This window comes from Marmota flaviventris, chromosome 9, assembly GCF_047511675.1.
Source record: "Marmota flaviventris isolate mMarFla1 chromosome 9, mMarFla1.hap1, whole genome shotgun sequence".
NCBI classification, from domain to species: domain Eukaryota; kingdom Metazoa; phylum Chordata; class Mammalia; order Rodentia; family Sciuridae; genus Marmota; species Marmota flaviventris.
In genome coordinates, this window is record NC_092506.1 from 99,139,766 (window position 1) to 99,162,193 (window position 22,428).

At 35.9% G+C, this 22,428-nt stretch overlaps 1 protein-coding gene across 1 annotated transcript; it reads right to left on the minus strand.

The window, feature by feature from the left end:
* Positions 1–2,029: 2,029 nt before the first annotated feature.
* LOC114088736 (NXPE family member 1-like) lies at positions 2,030–13,804 on the minus strand. The gene is made up of 5 exons (XM_027930439.2): positions 13,706–13,804; positions 10,022–10,752; positions 7,366–7,427; positions 2,954–3,166; positions 2,030–2,569 (listed from the first exon to the last, which is right to left on the minus strand). The coding sequence occupies exons 1-5, from the start codon at positions 13,802–13,804 to the stop codon at positions 2,034–2,036; spliced, it is 1,641 nt and encodes a 546-aa protein (XP_027786240.2). The 3' UTR covers positions 2,030–2,033.
* Positions 13,805–22,428: the final 8,624 nt, after the last annotated feature.

The following is a 22,428-nucleotide window of genomic DNA, read 5'->3' on the forward strand; positions in this document are numbered from 1 at the left end:
TCATGGAGGAGTAGTCTGGTGCAGTAGGACCAGCAGAGATCCTAGAAAGTTTAGAAATTTGAAAACATTGGTTCTTTTGAAGAGATAATGTGGTAAGATTGTTGCTTTGCTTCTCAATGATTAGTTGTGTAATATCTCCAGATTCATATTTTTTGTGAATAGGATTGGGGTGCAGTTTTGTTTGTTTATGCATGTATATCTTATTTTCTGAGAACATTTGTTGTGAAGACTGTCTTGTCCTCATTGTTCCATTTGTCATGAAGCACATGTCTGTATTGCAGGGCCTTTTCTGTCTCCTCAATTCTGTTTCACTGGTCTTTGATTTTTTTTTTTTTTTTTTGCACCAGTGCCACAGTCATAATTCTATGGCTTTAAGGAAAGTCTTGCTGTTTGGAAAAGTAAGTTCTTTAAACTTATTCCTTTCTATCAGTGATTTGATTATTTTTGGCATTTTATGTTTTCTTAGAAAGTTTGGTATCATATTGTCAAGTTATATACAACTCCATGCACATATATAATCTGTTAATACTGTGATTGGAATTGCATTGAATCTACAGAATGCTTTAATCCTTGCGGTTGTGGAGTGTGTATATGTGTATAGAGATCTTACATATCCTCTATTCTGTTTAATCCTAACCATTGGGTTAACCACTGTTTTTAAATTTTTTAGTTGTAGTTAGACATAATACCTTTCTTTCTTTTTTTTTTTTTATGTGATGCTGAGTATCAAACCCAGTGCCTCACATTGTGCTAGGCAAGAGCTCTGGCACTGAGCCATAACTCCAACCCAAGTGTCTCTTTTTGATAGTTTGCTGAGCTGTACTTTGAAGTTTTGTGCAAATTTGTAAGACATAATAAATGTTTGACAATAGTAAAGATTTTAAAAATACAGTAGATCAAAAAGTACCAAATATCTAGGATTAAGTATAATGAAAGATGTACATAATCTTTATGCAGAGATACCATGTAGTTTTAATTATGTCATCTAATTTTGACTGTTAAAGAAGCTTTTTTTATTGAGCTCGTGAGAGGTCACCTTCTTCTTCTTAGGCTTTTGGTTTTTTCCTAAGGGAATGATGAAATAGGAGCAGTTACTCTGTTCTTTTCTGGCATGTACTGCAGTTCACGGGCTAGTGAGCTAGAGCTAGTGAGAGGTTCTTGGGTTTGTATCTGACTTAGTAAGAAATGTTTGTTGTGCTTCACTCAGGAAGTGATGTTGCTTGTATTTTTTGGGTAGATAATTTTCTCAAGTTAGGTAATTTTCTTTTATTTCAACTTTATTATTAGTTTTCTACACAGCATATGAAGGATTTTTGTTCAGTTTTACTGAATTTTTGGCTTTAATTTTACAAAATTTTTTTGTTTTAAATCAGGTAACAGAGAAATATTTCCTAGAGGCCAAATACAACCACTTTTTTTAAGGCCTGTGATCTAAGAATGGTGTTTGCATTTATAAACAGTTTATGAAAATCAAAATAATAATGATATTTCCTGACAAGTATAAATTATATGAAATACAAGTTTCCTTGTCCATTAGTTAAGTCTCATTGAAACATAACACATTCATTTGTTCACATGTTGTCTGTGGCTGTTTTTGTACTACAGTGCAGAGTGGAACAGTTGTGACAGAGACAGGATAGCCTGCAGATTCCAAAATAGTTACTATCTATACCTTTACAGAGAAAGTTAGTTGACCATTTTAGAGCATCATGACAATTACATATTTATATTCTTCTACCTTTCCATTAGTTCAGCCACGAGTAACCAAAGATCATGACCCAAACTTGCCTCAAGTATGAAAACACTCATTATCACACACACTCATGTTCCATGGATGATGTGGTCATTTTTCATATCTGGTCTTTTGACTTTGTACCTCATCTCCATTATCATTGTCTTTAAGTGTACCACAAATAATCCCATATATGGTTCCTTTAAGTTTGATTTTCTTAGTCTTTAAAATGAATAAAATTTCATTGATAATACACATGGAATGTGAAAATTGGTTCCTAGTGACTTTGCTTATTTATTCTTTAGCAAATGTAGTTCAAGAACATGTTAATCTGTTTTTCAATCACATTATTAGGTGGGTGGACATTATTGATGCCATATGCAATGGTCATGTCCCAGGCATCAATGACACCTACATTGAGATCTTTGAAAATGTCATTCAGGGTAAGATACTGAATGTAACCATGGAAGTCTCCAAACCTTTCTGTTTCTATGTGCATCTCCCTGATATTTTCTGTCTTAATGATCACTTTAGTGTCTGGGCTTCTTAGGAATAGTCGTTCAATAGCTTTTCGAACACTGATGGCTCTGCGAATGAAAACATCAATGGGGAAAGGTCTAAAGTGTTGGCCAAAGGTTATGACAATAGCTGTGTTTTTGTCACCCGAAATCTGGTCAATTTCCTGAGGGATATAACCTTCTTCTGTCACAGAGTAAAGATGAGAAGTGATAAAAGGATAGCTATGTTTTTTCCATTGTATCTGAGTATGTCTTTCAGCATCCAGAAGCAAATGTTTCTTAAAAGGTCCAGTTCCATGAAGATCAAAAAATTTTAGTGCTGATAAGAAAAAAAGCAGATTTTTAGATAGAAGGCAGTGATTAATAGTTTTAAAAAGACTATCTACAATATCATTTATAATCACCTTCTATAGTATTTTTGTCGGGAGCATTCTACCCTCTAGGATAAATTACCAGTTCATGTGTGTGAAATATCAATCAAAATGTAAAGTTTTCTTTGGAGTTTATAAGGAGGAACAACAGTTCTTATGAAAGAGGGAATAAAATAGATTTTAAATTAAGACAACTCTAGAAAGCTAAATGAAGTTTAAAAAAAGCAACAGCAACAACAAAAAACTAGCACAAGTGAGAATAGATGGAGACCTCATTGAAAGTACTTTATGATCAGCTTGAACTTCCAAAAGAACATAAAGTAGCTACATACTTTTTACAACTCTGGGTAAGTAGTGGATCCACTGACGCAGTGTGGAGTCTCCCATCAGGTAAATGAGTTTTCCCTTCAAGCAGCCATTGATCTTGTTTGTATCTAGTTGAATCTGGTTGCAAAATGTTGTTATCCACCTTCCTTGTAAAGTGTATCCACCAGGGGCTGGAGTCTTCTTTCCAATTTGGCATTTCTCTGTGCTCTTTTCTCTCTCTAGTCACAGAGATCTCATGGTGAGTGGTGTCAGTGGCATGTGTCAAACCTCCAGCCTCCTCTCTTGGTCCTTCCCTTTCTTGGTCCCTTTCTCTCTCCCTCTGCTTTTGTCTTTTGTCTCTTACTGGAGATTTTTATGATCACCAGCTTGTTTTAGGCACTGCTACTCTTTCTTCTGAGAGATTTGGAGTCATGCTGACTCCTCCCTATTCATTTTCTCCCACCTGTGGTCATTAGCTAAGTCTCCATATCCTTTCCTTTCTTTGCCATTCCTCTGATTCTGCAGTGACTTAATTTGGTTCTCTAATCTGAATGTCAGTGAACTACCCATTGGTGTCTTTGTTATTGAGTCATTTACATTTGTTCCATCAATGAAGGAATAGTATGAGTTTTTTCATGTTTAAAAAATGGCTTAAATATAATATGCACCTTTTGAAAACCTTATATAATATTAAATACCTAGATTGACTTAATGTAGTTTTTAATAGGACCTTAATAAAAGTGTCATACAGCACCCAACAGAAACCATGATTCTGAGAAATTATTGCAGCCTGTTTCTCTGTAGCTGCAGGCTCTGTCATTGTCTGCCTTCAAAGGTATCCCCTGTGGCAGAGCACCAACTCTTTGCTGTGGCATAACAAAGGTCATCAAATGTCTGCATCATATTTCCTTGCTATTCTCTATGCTGTTGCCCTACTGCCGAGCAGTTGTCTCATATTTTAGGTTTTTTATTTTTATTTGTATTTTTTGCAATGCTTGCAATTGGACCCCAAGTCTCATGCATTCAAGGCAAGCACCCTTCCACTGACCTGTATGTCCAGTACTCATAATTTAGATTTTGTTACATCAGCATTTCTGTATTACATTCACTTCCTGTACTGGATAGGAAACAAGTTGAATGCTGTAAAATAGGCCAACATAATGCCTTAAAATTTTAAATGTATTGTCCCTCACAAAACAGTTTCAGAGTGACCAGGCCAAGGTTAATGTGTTATTGCATCTTGTGAGGGACTTCTCTTTCTCTTATCTTGTTGTTCTACTATTCTTAACATATGGTTTTAGTCTTTCAGTCTAACAGTGCAGTTTCCTTTCTCACATTTTATCTACAGTTCAGCTAGTAGCAAGGAGACAAATGGAAGAGGAAGGCAAGTTGTTTTGCCTTGAAAGGCATTACTTATAAGTTCCCCAGACAATTTCTGTTCATACTCTTAGAAAAATGTAATGTGAGCTTAAGTAGCCACAAGGAAAAGTGGCCATGGTTCCAGCCCAAATAATGGTTACTCTTACTAAAAAGGAGGAGGGAATGGATATTGGGAAATTACCAGCACTCTGTGCTTTATCTTCCTTGTTAAGTCCCTCATGGACCTTACAGTCTCTGGTTGCTTGTGTCCACAGAATAATATACTATACATGGAGATACTGTATAGTCAGCCCTTCATATCCATGGGTTCTGTATGTGTGGATTCCACTTAATAATGGATGGAAAACATTCAGGAAAAACTCTTTATCTTTATTAAATGTGTACAGACCTTTTTCATTATTTTCTAAACAAAATGGTATGACAACTATTTACAAAGAATTTACATTGTTAGGCATTGTAAGTCATCTGGAAATGATTTAAAGTATATTGGAGGATGTACTTATATGCAAATAGCATGCCATGTTATGTAAGGACTTGAGCATCTGCAGATTTTGGTGTAAATAGTGGCTATCAAAACTAATCCCCCATAAATACCAAGGGCCAATTCTTTTTGTAATTAGTATACCAAATGGCAAAATGGTGCTGTTTTCAGAATTGGAAAATGTGGGCTAGGGTGTAGCTCAGTGGTAGAGTGCTCGCCTAGCATGGGTGAGACTCTGGGTTCAATGTGCAGTACCACACATACAAACACACACACACACAAACTCACACACATAAATTGAAAAATGTATTTAAAATGCTTCTTAATTCCTGGTGGTTTTGCTCACCAACGATAGTTTTTCTAAACCTATGATTTTGTTGGAATTTCAATGTGACCTTTTTGGGCTCCAAGGAGGCTTGATAGCACTGCATTCTGGATGATTAAATACTGTAACCCTAGAACCTTGAGACAAACAGTTACTAAATATTTTCCATCCCCATATTTTTGATTAGTTTAGAGATTGTGGTGGGCATGTATGCCCCCCAAAGATATTTGGGTTCTAATTCTCAAAACCTAGGAATATATTGCCTTCAAGGAAAAAAATGAATGGCAAAAGGGATTTTCCAGATGTGACTAAGGGTATGAATTTTGAGATGGATAATCTAGATAATTCTAGATTATGTAGGAAAGGGAGTCCAGTCTAATCTCATTGGTCCTCCATTGTGGAAGAGGGAAGCAGCAGGTGGACTAGAAAGATGTAACTTGAGGATTGACCTACCATTGTGGCTTTGGAGACTAGATGGCGCTAAAAGGAAGGAAGGTAGCTTTTAGAAGCTGAAAGGTACAACAGATTCTTCCCTAGAAAGGAACACAGGCCTGTTGTACCTTGATTATAGCTTAGCGAGACTGATGTTGTGCTTTGGAAGAATAACACTAAGATAATATGTTCTTTTTACTTAAAGCCACTTATTATAGCAGCAAAAAGAAACTAATGCAGGGAAAACCGATACCTTCTCAATATGAAATTATCTCAACCAGAAAGAGTATATTTTCTACTGTGTATAAATTTCATTTTATGTCACTTAGTAGCATTTTAAATTATCTTTGTGTAGGTCATGCTTACTTTTTTCAATTCTGAATTTGCTTTTTATTATTTTTATTTACATATGATAGCAGAATGCATTACAATTCTTATTACACATGTAGAGCACAATTTTTCATATCTCTGATTGTATACAAAGTATATTCACACCAATTCATGTCTTTATACATATACTTTGGATAATACTGACCATCATACTCCACCATCATTTATAACCCCATGCCTCCTCCCTTCCCCTCCAACCCCTCTGCCCTACCTAGAGTTTGTCTATTCCTCCCATACTCCCTCTCCCTATTCCACTATGAATCAGTCTCCCTTTTAAAACACAAAGAAGATCATACCCCTGTCCTCTACATTTGGTCTTTATTTAGCCTTCTATATAAACACTGTAAACCTCAGCACAGTTTATTTACTTAGCTGTTTTTTCTCTTTCTAGTCCTATCTTTTGTTACATATGCTCACTCCATTGGCTTATGAATACAAGATCTCACGTAATTGCTCATGACTAGAGTTATCAAGTAAAAAAGTTCTCACATTAAAAATATAGGACAGAAAATTAAATTATTCTAGTAAGGGACACTTTTTTAGGGAATGAACCATGTGATATTTTTTTCTTTACCTGAATGTGTGTGTATGTGTGTGTGTGTGTGTGTATGTATACATATATATATGCAATTAGAAATAACTTAAATTTAACTGCTTTCCTATATTATTATTTATTTCAATATGGCAACTCTACCCACGATCTTTATGAAGTTTCTCTGACTATTGATATCCTTCAGGGCTCAGTCAAATATATTTAACTTTAAAATAAGACCTTATGTATTTTGCTTTCTTCATAGAGATTTAAAACCCAATCTTTTTTTTTAGATCATAAGCTCAGCTTTTTTCTTCATTTCCTCGTGATGCCTCATATCTATTAGACCCTCAATAAACACTTGAGGAATAAGTGAATAAATATTGACAATATATCATTATGAGTTGCCTAGGATACTAATGTTACTGGTAAACTCAGGCTTAAATGGTTATTTAATACTAAGATATAAATAAATATAAATATTATGCTTTCATATATAATATTGCTTTGTATTTTACATTAAAATATTTAAATTAGATGGAAGCTCCATATAAAATTCAGTGTACCAACTAAAAGTTGGAGGTTATGCCAACAGATATCAGGAAACTAAAACCATAGTATTCCTACTCTGAAGCTATCAAAGGCATTTGCACAGCACCTCAGATGCTGGGAGATGAATGTAGGATACTTTATTTTATTTTTTAGGATAAATCAAGATTAAATCTGTTACCAGATTTAAACTAATTTCCTTGAGTTGATTTCTCCCTATAAAGCCCAGCATGATTGAAATCACTGACATCTGTTAGGGATTATGCTCCTGGAAAACTACAACTAAAAGAATTAACACTGATAATTTTTCTCTGTGTAAGACACATGCCAAACAAAAAAGTGGACTTACTTTTACATTGGAAGACATCGATATGTTCAAGATCTTTCATTATTTCAGCTCCCACTTTGGACCTTCAAAAAAAATAAGACAGTATATTAGCCTGTTGTGTGTCCACATAGCATAGGCACCAGGCATCATTTGCTTATGAGTGAAGGATATTTTTAAGTTTCTTTAACTGAAAGTTATTATTTCTGTTATATATTTTGGATATTGGGTATTGTAAATAAATTGGGATTTTTGAAAGGCTTTCTATCTTGTTGAGAGTACCTGAAATCCAGGGCAGCTCTACTCATCTTTCACATGTAATGATATGCAATAGGGTGTCGTAGAATTTTAAATTCATAATATTATTAAGTTTGCATAATCCCTATGTGCCTTCACATCACCTATTCAAGTTCAGTAATACTTTTTTAAAATTACTATGAACTTCTAATTGGTCAATCTGTTTTATCTCACCTAATTTCTTCAGCACAACTATCAGAGTACCTTGTCCAATTGCAAATACAACTGCTTTATTGTTTGAAAACCTTGATTGTCTCCCTATCACTTACTGCAGGAGTCCAAGCTCCTTATCCTGGCACATAGACCCCTTATCATAGAACCTCTGCTTCCCTCTTTAGCCATATTTCCTGATATGTTCAATTTTCCTACATATTTGCTTTCTGAGGATCATGTGAAGAAAGGTAATGTATTGTCTGTGTTCACTGCTGTATCTTCAGTATCCATCAATATGGCTGTCAGAAAGTAGTGTTCACACTGATATGTGAATAAAAGAACACTGTATTTCTTTCCTCCACTTGATGAAGACTGACTCTTTCTACTTCAAACTTCTTTTCTTACCTCTACCCTCTCTTTTCTTCAACCCAACATACATTATGTGTGTAAATAGAGGCAGGCAGGGAGAGGTTATGGGGAGGAGGGCTCAGGTACCCAGTACAACAGATGTACTCTGTTCTCTGCTGGGGGGGGGTGTCTTTTTACACCCAGTCATGAAAGGAAATGGTAAAACATGGTCTCATCCTTGCTGTGATTTAGACATGAAAGAGATTAAAAAATAAAACAGTGAGTACATGTAATTGTGTTTCTGTGTGGTCTTTCCTGGGACTCTCATCATGGCCTCAATTACCATGTTTCAAAGAGCACTGCTGATGTTGACATCTCTTTTAGTTATCTGGATAACATCTACAAATGCTCAGAACTTCACAAAGGTAGGAACAGTTTTCTCCAGTTTGGTCTGAAGTCTCCACCTGTGACTCCAGCAACTTAGAACTAAAATCGGTTCTTTCCCTTCCCTCCCACTCCAGCTCTGCCTTCTCTGTCGTTCTCTGCCTCATTTTAGAATAGTTTGAGATTTGGTGAGTTGAATGGATAAGGAGTCAAAATTTGGATAACTGGGTAAGATTCTGGAATGCATGCTATTTTTCCAGGTTTGGTCTTTACTCTATTTCTCATAAGTGTAGTTTTTGAAAGCTTAAGCAGGGCAAAAAAAGACTCTGAGCCTAAGTTTGAAATTTTCTAAGAAAGGGATTGCTCAGAATATAACGTTGTATTGTCACCAAATGTAGGGAAAATAAGTCATCATGGGGTAGCTGAATAGATTTTGTCAGACTGGAAAGTGAAAAGGAAATAGACTGAGTCTTATGGAAAGCTGGCAAACGAATAAAAGATTCTAGGACTAATAGGTGTCCAGGGCTTGGGTCATAGTTTTGGGATTTGTGATGACAGTTTTCTTTTTACAAAGTGGCCCATGAAGAAGCCCCGATAGTTCATTCTAAGGAATGAAGAGTTCTCCCATTTCAGTGGAGAACAAAGAAACCAGGGAGTGAGCATCAGTTTTTTTTCTTTTTTCTTTCTTTCTTTTTTTTTTTTTTGTCAGCAGGGGAGAAAATCATAGGGTGGCTGCAGCCAAGATGGATAGGGGAAACATGGGCACTGATGTTAGAGGAAGCTAACCAGGGCTTCTAGGAACTGTTAGATCACAATGTGGGGAGGTTGAAGGATTCTTCCCTTCCTGAGCAATGTACACTGAGGCATCTCTGATCATGACATGACTGAAGATGACCCATAGGAGCTGGCTTTTTAGAAAGATTCCTCAGGTTGCAGTGTAGAGTAGGTTCAAGAGGGTATGATTGATGATAGGGAGACCAGGTGGAAAGCTGTCACAGTCATGTAGGTGAGATGATTATGGTCTCAACCTGGAAAGCAGCACTGGACATGGAGAGAAATGGACAAAGGCAGGATATTTGAATGGCAGAATCTGTGGAATATGATATTGGAGGTAAAGGAGCATGATCATATGATGTGCTTATCAAGGGATCCTTTTTTGGTTATGTATTTGAACATATAACAGAAGAGTTTTCCACAGAACATATTTTGTTAAACCTATGTCTATTAAATACATGGTCAAATGTGACAAAATCCATTTTCTTGAAAATTATAGGCATATACATTATATAGTTCCAACTTGTGTAGCCTTCCTTCTGCCCATTTCAACCAAAATGCAAACTGTGGTGTACAGTCATGGACACTGGTCTCCATGCAGATACTGCATGTCTCACTACAACCTTGAATAGAAAAGGCATCTGAGAAGATCATGCTTAATATTAAGATGAGCAATATAGCTCTGCTTGGGAGCACCTCTCATTATATTAAAACATATACTCACTTATGGAAAAGACTTTTTTCCTTGACAGAAAGATAAGAAATTTCTCGGTTCATGGTGGTCACATGGGTCAGGGCCTCACAGGGCATGTTTTGAGGCTTCATGCAGTAGAAGGCTTCCTGGTGTCTCCCATACAGGTAGGTGCACAGTTCAGAGCTAGAGTTTAGGGTCAGGCCACATTCAGTGAAGACTTGGGAGGTGCCATTAACAAATTTACCTTTGAAAATAATTTTATCATAGCCTTGGTTCCTTGCCCTCCAGAGAGCCGACACCCCTTCACTGGGGTGGATGAGCAGGAGAGACAGAGAGACCTGGCCCTCCCAGAACAGAGTGAAGCTGACAAGGTAGGTGCCATTGTTGAAGTCTGTCACCTTTCCTGAGGCGCCTGCCTTCAAAGCTGGGGAGGACATCCTGGCCCTCAAAAAGTCCCCTCCATATTCTTTCCTGTGTCCCAGGTGGTCCCTGGCCTCCAGGAGAATATCCAGCTGGTCCCCCCTGCAGTATGTGTCTTTAGGGTTGAGGATGGTGACTGTGCTGTGTTTGGCACTGGTGGTGCTGTTCACATGGGTGTAGGGTCTGGGCGGGATCAGCTGGTGTATTTTCTGTAGGATTTCCTTTATTCTGAGTTCAGTTTCTGTTGGTGATTTTACCAAGATCGTTGATATTTCAGGACATGATTCCTTGGAGATGTTCCAGTGATGGAGGGAAATGGATAAGTTTACCACAGACCAAAGCTAAAATGATAAGAAATATAATGTGGTATGAATTGAACCTGCCTTGTACTCATCTTTACTAATGATGACTTTCAATATTCTTTTACATACTATCATCAGTATTATTTAAACTGGTAGATTTTAGTAAAACATAAACATTTGTTTTTACCCCAATATTTTAGCGCACACCTTAACAATTATATTCAACTTAAGACATAGTTCAGAACATACATGTGAGTAACAAATTGATGCCAATGCATTTGCTGTTCTTTTTCACATACACCTTATATCCAATAACTAATTTCTGTTAGTTTTAATTAACAGTCTTTCCTTCCCCATAGTATCATGGTTCAAGCCACTGTCATTTATCTCTTGAATTATAGTAGTTTTCTTAAGTGTGAAAAGGTTCTTCATACGACCATCCTGCTGCCTCTCCATTTAATTTTTCCCTTGGTAGCTAGGTCAGTCCTAAAACAAAACTTGACTCATGCCTCCTCTGTCCCTCAAGCCCTTCAGTGGCTTCTCATGATTCTTGGGAAGTCCAATCTTAATGTGGTTTTATGCTGTGTCCTCTTTACCTCCCCACTTTTTCCATTTCCTCCTGTGCATTCTATTTTGACAAGACTAACGACTTTTATTTTTAGAAGCTGACTTTCTTTTACTTCTTTACTAATACTTTCTTCTTTTCCTGAATTGCCGGCTGCCTCCTCCTTTTCCCCAAACAACTTAAATATGTTAATTTCTCACAACCTTAGAGATCACTGATACTTCAAACACTGGATAGTGTTCTACAGGTGTTGGAATTTAGTAATTTCTTGCTGATAGTCAGAAGTATCTACCAAGCTTTTTTCAAAACATTCATTTTCATGCAATAGTTCAGGTCAGTTGGATCATGTCACTAAATTGCTGTCCTGCAGTATGTGAAAATGGAAAACATCACAGGTATCCTGCTTTTAGATAAGCTTGAGAATAGTGGTTATAGATCAGTGATTGTCAAGCATCTCACACTTTAAAATGCAGTAAAACTAAAAAACAAAACAACTTGTCCAGGCGTTCTGTGGCTCAGCATCAATCAGTTAAACTCCGATGGTTGGAAATGAAGTGGAATAGTAAACCCAGAGACTAGAAACAGAAATGAGATGTAATTAAAAATAAGGATGAACTTAAATTGAATCTTTGAGAAAACTCAGAAGGTTTCCAAACCTTTGGCAAAGACAAGCAAGAAATGAAGATGGAATAAGGTATAAAATATGGTAATAAAATACTCAATGACCATTATAAAAAATCAGTGACTGGAGAGAGAGAGATGAGAATTGGAATTTGTGTGTTGACTGCCTTATAATATTAACTGGAGCAATAGGATTTTACTTCAAATCACTTAGCACTTATTTGTGTTAAAAACACTCAATAAAATATGTACTGTAGCTCAAAAACTAGCATCTTACTTAAAGGGAAACACTAGAGGGTTTGCTGCCAAACTCAGAGCCATACAAGGATGCTGTCTACTATTGTGTTATAAATTAACGTTGGGATGGAGGTACTAGCTAATGTGTTTGAAGAAGAGAAAGCAAATAAGATATTGGAATTGGAAAGGAGGACTTTAAGTAATCTTTATTTTCAGATGCAACAATGACTACAAACAATAAAAGGATATAGTAAAATATTTGGTAATAAAATCAATATATTCAATAGCTTTTATGTATATAGACCAAATCAGAGAGAGGATCAAATGATAGGATAATCTGATAGAAAGTAGTAAAATTACAGTAAAATATTTAAGTACAAATTTAACATGTTGAATATTTACATGAGGAAAACTTGTGAAATATTAGAGTTAAGGAAACAAAATTGTCCAAATGGAAGGGAACCATATTATTGGATAGAAAATATCATGAAGGTAATATTTAAAACTAATTTATACATTCAATGAAATCACAAGAAAAATATCCTTAATATTTCTGGGTCACACAGGTCAATTAGAAAGTTCACTTGAAAGGATAAATAAGAAAGAATAATCATCGGGGCTGGGGTTGTGGCTCAGTGGTAGAGTGCTGGCCTGGCATGTGCAAGGCCCTGGGTTTGATCCTCAGCACCACGTAAAAATAAATAAATAAAATAAAGGTATTGTGTCAACTGCAACTAAAAATATTAAAGAATAATCAGAAAGCATATTTGGGATATAAGAAATCAGGTGGTGTGAATGTAGATAGGGTTTAGCCCTATTAGATATTAAAATTTGTATCTAAAATCTCTAAAATAGAATGCTATTAGTGAATGAATAAAAGGAGAATGGCACAAAATTAAAAATCAGAGACAGACCTTATTATATTTACAAATTTAGTATGCAATAGAGGCAGCACTCAAAAATTGGTGGGAGTGTCGGATGAATTTTTAATAAGAAATTAGGATAACTGGACAGTCATGGAAAAGTAAAATTAGATCAACATGTTATACCATTTAACAGAACAAATTCTAAATGGATCAGATATTTAAATATAGACTATGGAACTGTACAAGTGTAAAAAACAAGAAAACATGGAATCTGCATAAGCTTGGAGTGGGGAAAACTTTCCTAATTATGACTTAGTATCCAGAAACAACAGGGGAAACTAGGTTACTAAAAAAATAACTTTTGCATGGAAAAATAAATCATGGACAAAAAAACATTGGCAAACCGACTTACGTGGTCAAGGAATATATGTACCTCATTTACTGACAGGGTAGTTTAGTGACATGGGATTGGTAATCTTCACAAGACCTGCTTTGGGGGCATGTAGGAGTTGGAATCCTGATTAGATTAGATTGAGGTAGAATGGGAAACAAGAGTGTGTGTAATCCCTCTGAAAGGAAGCCGAGAAGGGAAGAAATAAACAGAGTTGGAGTGGGAGGGAAGGAGAAGGAGTGATTTATTGTTCTAAATTGATGGAGATCACAGGTGGAGGCTTCAAACCAAACTGGAGAAAACTATTCTTACCTTTGTGGAGTTTTGAGCAATGATAGAAGTTATCCAGGTAACAGTTAAAAGAGATGTCAGTATCAGCAGTGCTCTTTGAAGCATCATAATTGAGGACATGATGAGAGTTCTAGGAAAGATCACACAAAAAACACAATTACATGTACTCATTGTTTTATTTTTAATCTGCAATTTGCCCCTGAGACTTTGTTCCTCCTTGCTGAACCACTTTCTGCTTCCATCTCCTAACCTACAACCTACACTGCCAACCCCTTGGCCCACCCACTGGATTTTCCATATCCAAATTTTATTTAGGATTTTTGCTTCCTTCTTCTATGATCCTCAACTGGAAGATGCCTCTCCTACATTCTCTCACTGCATACTGTCCTTTCTCAGCTGTAACTCTTACCACAGTTTCACTTACCACTATTATGGTGAGAAGCAGAAAATTTTCATTTGGTCTTTTAGGAGATGACTTGGAATAGCTGACGGGAGCACAAGACTATGTTTATGTTACAAAATATAATTATCTATAAATATCCTGAAAGAAAGAAAGTTGGTCCTGTAAACTGGGCAGATAAGCAGAGCAGTGGCTTTTGTTTGCTGAGTGCCCAGTATGAAATTTGATAATGGAAATGCCTTTAGGACTCAATTATTCTGTGTAGAAAAAAAAATATTCAATAAGGTTATGTAGTACATTAGGGAAAGGAAAAAGAAGAAGATAGGAAGTGAGGAAGAAAAGGTGGGAAGCAGAAAAGGACAAAGAGAAGCTCTTCTCAACCATTGCATGTTAAAGAGATCATGGAAACAGAGTTAAGATTATTTGCTTTAAACAGTTTATTTTGGCATACAAAATCTAAAACCCCTCCTCTCTGTTCTGAACTAATTCCTCAGTAAAATCTACACTGTGTACAAAAACTGTGAGTAAGTGGATTCATTGGGAGATTCCAAAAGTGTTCTGTTTTAATCTTGTTGGTGTAAAGCAAAAATGAATAATTCCCATGCAAAAGTCATTCTTGAGCTGGTTAACTTTTGGAGAGTCCATGAAGACATTCTTTTAAACAAGATGAAGTACACGTCACAATTCATTAAGTCACTCTTTTATGTTTGAATTGTTACTCCCAGACACTAAAGCATTGTATGGAGAATCTCATAGAGGTATTGAATTCTGAGTGCAGGTTGGTGTTGGGATGAAATGAATGACGTCAGTAGAGAGGATGAAGGGACAGCTTCCATTTGTGTTACTCAATATATTGCTTTTGTGGTGCTGAGAATCAAAAGGTATTCTCAATACCATTTATTTATTTATTTATTTAAAAAAATAAATTTATTAATTACGTATATATGACAGTAAGATGTACTTTCTGATTGCCAAAGCCTGTCAATTACTAACTAATTGGAATAATTTTCATTTTAACTGAATATAATGAAGATAAAGTGAATCAAAAAATGAATTAAATAAACATTTATGATGATTAGAATATGCTAGTAGAAACATCAGGTTCTTGTTATTCTCTTAGTAAGCCTTATTCCTTTATGCTTTTTAAAAATTTTTTTTAGTTATAGATGGACACAATACCTTTTATTTATTTATTTATTTTTAAAAATAAATTTATTTTAATTAGGTATATATAACAGTAAGATGCATTTTGATTCATTGTATACAATTGCAGCACAATTTTTTCTATGGTTGCACACAATGTAACATCGTACCATATATGCAGTCATACATGTACCTAGGGTACTGATGTCCATCTCATTGTACCATCTTTCCTGCTCCCATGCTCCCTCCCTCCCCTTTGCCCAGTCTGCTATTTTATTTATTTATTTTTATGTGGTGCTGAGAATCAAACTCTGTGCTTCATAAGTACTCTGCCACTAAGCCACAAGCCCAGCCCCTCCTTTATGCTTCTCAGTGCCTGCATCCTGCTGCCTGAAATCCTCTTCACTTCTTCTCTCCCTATACCATATTCTTCAATCCTTACCAAGTTCTTTGGTAAATCTTGAAAATTCCTATTTGCCCTTTAAGTTTATGCTCGAGTTCCAACTGTTCTTTCCTCAAATTTTATTTTATTTATTTTAATTGTTTTTAGAATTTTTGTTAATAGTTATTTTTAGATAATAACTTATTCCTCTGTGTTCCCCCAGTCTGGTATGCATATCTTTGTTATAATACATGCTGTACTGTGTTGTATCTTTTTATATATCAATTTCTTCAGTAGGTCTGTGGAAGTTCTAGAGGAGATCACCTCATCTAAGAGGAAAATCATCTCAGGCTGAATCCATCTACATTATATTGCAGTTATGTGTGCCACAAGATATTCTTCCTGACCATCGATCAATTCTGTTGCATATATCTCTGATCTAACATTTTGTACAATCGTATAACCTGGCTGGAATAGACTCCATTGAGAGTGATTAGAATACTTCTTTGTAAGAAAGAATTTTACTGATGGCAGGGTCTTGGAAATTTATTGATCCCAATTTCCATACCTGGAATACCCGCCAAAGTCTTCTTTATTTTTTTAAATTAGCTATTTTGTTACAGTAATGAAAAGTTGACTAATATAGAAAATTGGTACCAGAATTAGAGTTGTTGCTTCATGACACCTGATGATGTTGTTCAGAAGCCTTTGAAACTGGTTTATAGGAAGGGTTTGGAAAGGTTTGGGGATGCAGGAGAAAGAAGCTCTAGAATGTTGTGAGGAGAGCTTAATAGTTAACTCTGGTTCGAACTCATTAGACCAGAATTCTGATAGGAATGCATTCAATAAAGACCATGCAAAAGAGGTATCAGTGAAAAGGAGGACTCTTTTGGGGAATGAACTAGAGGCCATTTATGTTACATTCTGGTAAAGAACTTGTCTACATTTTGTTTATGTTCTAAAACTTTGTGTGAGATTGAATTTAAAGGACTAATCTGGTGGAGGAAATTTCAAGGCAGTGAAGAATTAAAGTGGTAATGTGATATTTCTGGCTGCTTTTACCTGTGAGGATTGAGAACAAAGAGCAGAGCAAAATATTTGAAAAATTTGCAGTTTCACTAGAAAAGGAGCACATTTTAAATTATGGTCAAAAAAGGTGTGGTTGCTGAAGAGATTAGCACCATTAAAGAGAAGCCAAATGTGTGAGGCATTGGGTTAAATTCCCAGCACCATGGCGGTGGGGTGGGGAGAAGGAAAGATCTTTGAGGGCATTTTGGTAATTGGCCAGACCCCACCCATCACAGGCTGAAGAGTGTAAAAGTGTAAACTCATTTGCAAGATTTCAGTTTGAGAAGAGAGAGCCAGGGTGCCCTCCTCCCAAAGGGCTGCCTAGGAAGTTGTTTCTCCAGGAATTATTTCACTGTATTCAGCCATGTAAGCACTCAAAGGCTGCTGTAACCATGGTCCAAATGAACCAGGTTACTGCTCCTGCTTGCAGCAGATGTTTTTATGAGCTAAATTATTTTTAAATTGGTCTCTTTTACTTATACATGACACTAGAATCCATTTTGATATAATTATACAAGCATAGAATATATTCTAATTAGGACACCATTGTGTCATTCATGTGATGCTACTTTTGCAGATAATGCAGAATGGAAGAGTTACATGGTCTTGGAGGTTTCCAGCAAGATTTCAGAGGAAGTCTGAGAGATGAGGTAATGTTTGGTAGGGATGAATCTCCTTTAGGCATCCCCTGAGAGGGCAGTGCATGAAACTGGAGCTATAGTGGAGACCCCAGATAATTACAGATGCCAGGAATGTGAATATCTGCTGAGGAAATATTAAATTAGACTATTTCTCCATGGTATTTATGCCTGTAGCACTATTCGTTACAGAACAGAACTGGCTGAAGAGAGAGGCCATGTGGACTTCAACCAGCAAGGCCATAGGGGTGGGACTGCCCAAGCCCTTTGGAGCTGACACTATGCTACCACCTGCTCTGATTGCTTAGACATGGAGCTACAGGACTTAATGTTTGTTTTCTGTTTTTTTTTTTTTTGCTTTGATTCTCTCACTCCTTTCTATGCCCCATTCCTCCTTTTGGGGATGAGACTGTTTGCCTTGTACAACTGTATATTAGAAGTATGTAATTTGTTGTTTTGATTTTTATAGGGGTTCACAGCTAAGAGTTTGCCTTGAATCTCAGAGGAGAGTTTAGATTGAACTTTTTGGGCAGTGCTTGAACTGTGAAGACTATGAGGACTCTTGGAGTTGGAAGGAATGCATTTTGCATTGTGAGTTGGGCGTTAACCTTTGGGTGCCAGGGGTGGATATTATATTTTGGATTTAGAATATAACCCCAAAACTCATGTGTCGAAGGCTTGATCCCTAGCTGGTTTTCCTATTGGGAGATGTTGGGAACTTTAGGGGAGGTAGAGCCTGGTTGGAAGAGGTGAGTCACGGGGTGCATGCCTTCAAAGGGTACAATTTATCTCGGACCCTTCCTTTTTCTCTCTCTCTCTCCTTCTCCTCCCCCTACCCTCTTTTTCTCTTTCCCAGCCACTTTTGAGGTAGGCAGTAGTGTTCCACTATATGTTCTCCACTGTGATGTTCAGCTCACCACAAGCCCGCAGCAAAGGGCCAAATGATTACGGACTAAAATTTCTGAAATCATGAACTAAAAGAAATATTTCATCCTTTAAGTTGTTTCCCTCAGATATTTTATTACAACAATAGAAAACTGTTTAAAAGTATACTATTATTATTAAATAATAATAATTATTTAATTATTATTGGTTCACACTGGTTCAGCCTATTTGTATCTGCCTAGTTAGTATGTCTTCAATTAGTGGACTTCCTTCTATCATCACTGTTCTACCTAGTACAGGTATCTCCAACTTACTGCTTACAAATTGCTCTGGTTACAACAGAAACAACTGTATTAAGGTATAGTTTACATACAATAAAAATACATGCATTTTAAGTGTACAATTTTGAATGTTGACAAACATACCTGTGCAGACACTGCAGTCAACATATCTAATATTACCATTGCCCCTAAAATTTCCCTTGTGCCATTTCCCAGTCAGTTGTCCTCCTCCTAACTACTTTGATTCTGGACCCCCAGCAATATCAGGTATGATTTTTGACATTTTAGATTAGATTTGTTTTCCTAGGGTTTCAAGTAAATGGAATTTTGTAGAATGTACTCTTTTGTATCTGTCTCCTTTGACTTCGTGTGATGCTTTTGAGGATTAATCTGTGTTGGTATAGTTATCAGTACTCTTGTTTCTTTTCATTATTGAATAGTATTCCATTTTATGGGTGTACCATAGCATTTTTTATCTTTTATCATATCATGAACATTTGAGCTCTTTCAAGTTTGGGCTATTGTGAATAGAGCTGCTATGAATATTCATTTTCAGTCCTTTGTATAGACAAAGATTTTCATTTTGGTAAATACCCAAGAGTCATATGGTAGAAGATGGAAAAACTTTCAGTACATCTATAAAAATCCTCCTGGACTTTATTGTTTTTAATCTGTAGATATACAGGCGAGAATTCCTCTAGTAACAATATTGCGTCTTCCAATTTGTGAACATAGTTTAAAGCTCTCTGTTTGAACTTGTAAAGTCTTGGTTTTATGCAATTTGAGGTGGGTCTTGAGAAGCCTGGACTTTTTACTGAGTCTTTCAACTTTATTGAAATGTAAACTGTCAACTGCCTCCTTGTAGAGGGCAGCAGATGAAAGTCCTACTCAGTCATTTCATGCTTCCTAGTACTGCTTTCTGCTGAGCTTTGTGGAGTTTCCCTTGTGCACACGCAGCCTAGGGCACAGTTAAGGATTCTAGAGTGGTTTTCTAACCAGATATGGGTGCTCTTTCTCTCTGAGGCTTTCTCCTTTCTTGGATTTTTTTGGCTCCATTTCCAGCAACTTGAGCTCTATAATGGCATCTCCAGGTCTTAGATCTGCACTTTTCTGCTTGAATTCAGGTTGCTCTGCACAATGGAACTAAATCTTTTTGTCTGGGGAAAGGCCCTTAAAGTGTAGCTCCCACCTGGCATGATTCCCTTATTATAAGTGTCTCAATGACCTCCTGTGTCTGAAGTTTTGGAACTTTCTTAAGTACTTGTTGGTAATTTTTTAAAACTTTTTTTTTTTTCAGAGCTTAATACTGTTTTGTGGGAATTGTCAGTCCCATATGAGCAACTCTACCATATTTTTCTACTGAAACTTCTAGCCTATTTGCATTTTACTTTTTATTGATATAGCTATATAATTTTATCTTAATATTGGGTTTTTATTTATCCTACCTGTTATCTATTCCATTTTCTCACTTTTGACCCCTGTTATTTTAATAAACATTTTAAAAATTATTCCCACCCCTGTTATCCTGTTAGTCACACAAGCTACTTTAGTAATTTTTACTGTATTTTAAAAATTTCAGAATGCATCTTTAAATTAATAATGTCTGTAAATTCATGTTTTTCATAATTCCTAGGAAATTAAGGACATTACAAAACTATGTACTCAATCTATGTTTAACTCCCTCAGATTTTTATTGTTAGTAAATTGTCAAATATTTTAATTCAAGAAATACATTAGTATTAGTAGTATATATAACTCTGTTATTCTGCATAATCCTTATTCTTTTAGATTTGTATACTTAGTTTCCCTTCTCTTCATTTTTCTTTATATACAGGTTTTCCTCTTATTTGATTTCACTTTTGAGGGTAAAATTTGATGTTGTTAAGTGTTTTTTTAATTTTTATTGTTGGTTGTTCAAAACATTACATAGTTCTTGATATATCATATTTCACACTTTGATTCAAGTGGGTTATGAACTCCCATTTTTACCCCATATACAGATTGCAGAATCACATCAGTTACACATCCATTGATTTACATATTGCCATACTAGTGTCTGTTGTATTCTGCTGCCTTTCTGTTAAGTGTTTTGTTGATTGTGTTTTGATGGGGGAGGACATTGGCACTTCGAATGTGTTGCTTCATTTTCCTTTTATTTCCCTAATTACTTTGCTCCTCTATTACTTTCTCTCTGGGATCTAGGTGTCTCAATCCCTTAACTCTCTTGATAACTCTTTGATGCTTCAAAAAGATTAAAAATAAAATTATTTGGCTTTGCTAGTTGTTCTTAAAAGGAAGTTACAAAGTCTTTTATTTTTGAAAATATATCTATATGTTTAAATATATACTATATACATGTGTATGTATATATTGTTTTCTAAATTGTGTATAAATATAAATTGTCTTCTAAAAAATGCTTTGCTAAGGGGTTTTCTCATCAATGGAAGTTGGATTACTGTCACAAGCTTTTCCTGATTGAGATAGCTATATGATTTTTTTAACTTATATTTGTAAGTGTGATAATTAAATTATGTTTTCTAAAGCCAAACCACCTTACTGTGGCTGGCTGAAATTCAACTGGATTGTAATACAGATCAATTTTTAGCATAACTTTGCTGCACTGTTTGTGAGTACAGGTTAGTGTAATTCCTTTTGAAAGCAGTATGGCAGTGTTTTATTTGTGTTTTGTCCATGTAGGCAGTAAAAACAAGCAGTTCAACTTGGGTTTATCACAGAGGATTTCTCAGTCAGATCCATAGAGAATAATGTACAAAATTTTACTTCAGTTGATTGTGTATCTCTGTGTGTAGTTGTAGGCAATTAGATATACTTTATGTAGTACTATGAAATGGTTAAGAAAAATGTATTGGATGTGAACTGGGAGACCCTGCCCAGTAGCTAGAAGCACCTCACTAGAGTTATATACAACCTCAAATGCCCCCTAAAAACAGAGCTAAATGATCAAATTATGTTGTGTTCATGTACAAATATGCAACAATGAATCCCACTTGTATGTATAATTATAATATTCTAATATGAATTTTAAAAATAGTGCTTAATGAAGAAAATAAGCATAAATCTTTATCATAATGTTCTTTATCTAAATTAAAAATATACATATAAAGCATATATCAATATAGATGTATTGAAAGGCACAAATCAAAAATGTTCTTGGGGCTGGGGCTATAGCTCAGTGGTAGAGCACTTGCCTCACATGTGTGAGGCACTGGGTTCAATCCTCAGCACCACATAAAAATAAATAAATAAATATTTGTGTTCATCTACAACTAAAAAAATTTTAAAAAAAAGTTCTTGCTGCTTTTCTGACTTTATGACATATCCTGCTGCCCACTTTGGCTGACTTGCCTCTGATAGTCCCCAACTTAGAACCTATCTCTCCAGAAATTTTCAGAACAATTCTAGACCACATTGATGTCTCCCATATTCTGAACTCCTAAGGCTTACTTACACATTTTCCAACCAGTCAGTGTCATACATGAAACAAGGCAAAGAAATATTGGCTCTAAAGTAATTTTGTCATCTTTTCCTTCTCTCCAGGTAGATGTTCGCTGAGTGACTATCTGCATTCTTGCTCCCCATGGAGCTCTGGGTGGTGTTGCTGGTTGGTTATTAGGAAAATATTTCATCTTCATGCTGTGTTATGCTCTACACCAGCTTGTCCTTGTTAGGGAGACAGCCTGGCACTATCATGTTTTGTTTCTCACATTTTTCTTCTGTACTTCCCCCCTTTCTTTTCTTTATCTCACTTGACAGAAGACCCTGGTAGAGACATGGTCGTTATAACCTCTTGATTTTTCCCCTCCTCACTGATAATAGGCAAGATTAGACTCACAGCATGGCAGTCTCTCCAAAGTTTTTCTTACTTACCTGTTACAATGATCTTCCAAGCTGGGTACGAGTGATTTCTTAACTGGATCTTACAGCTG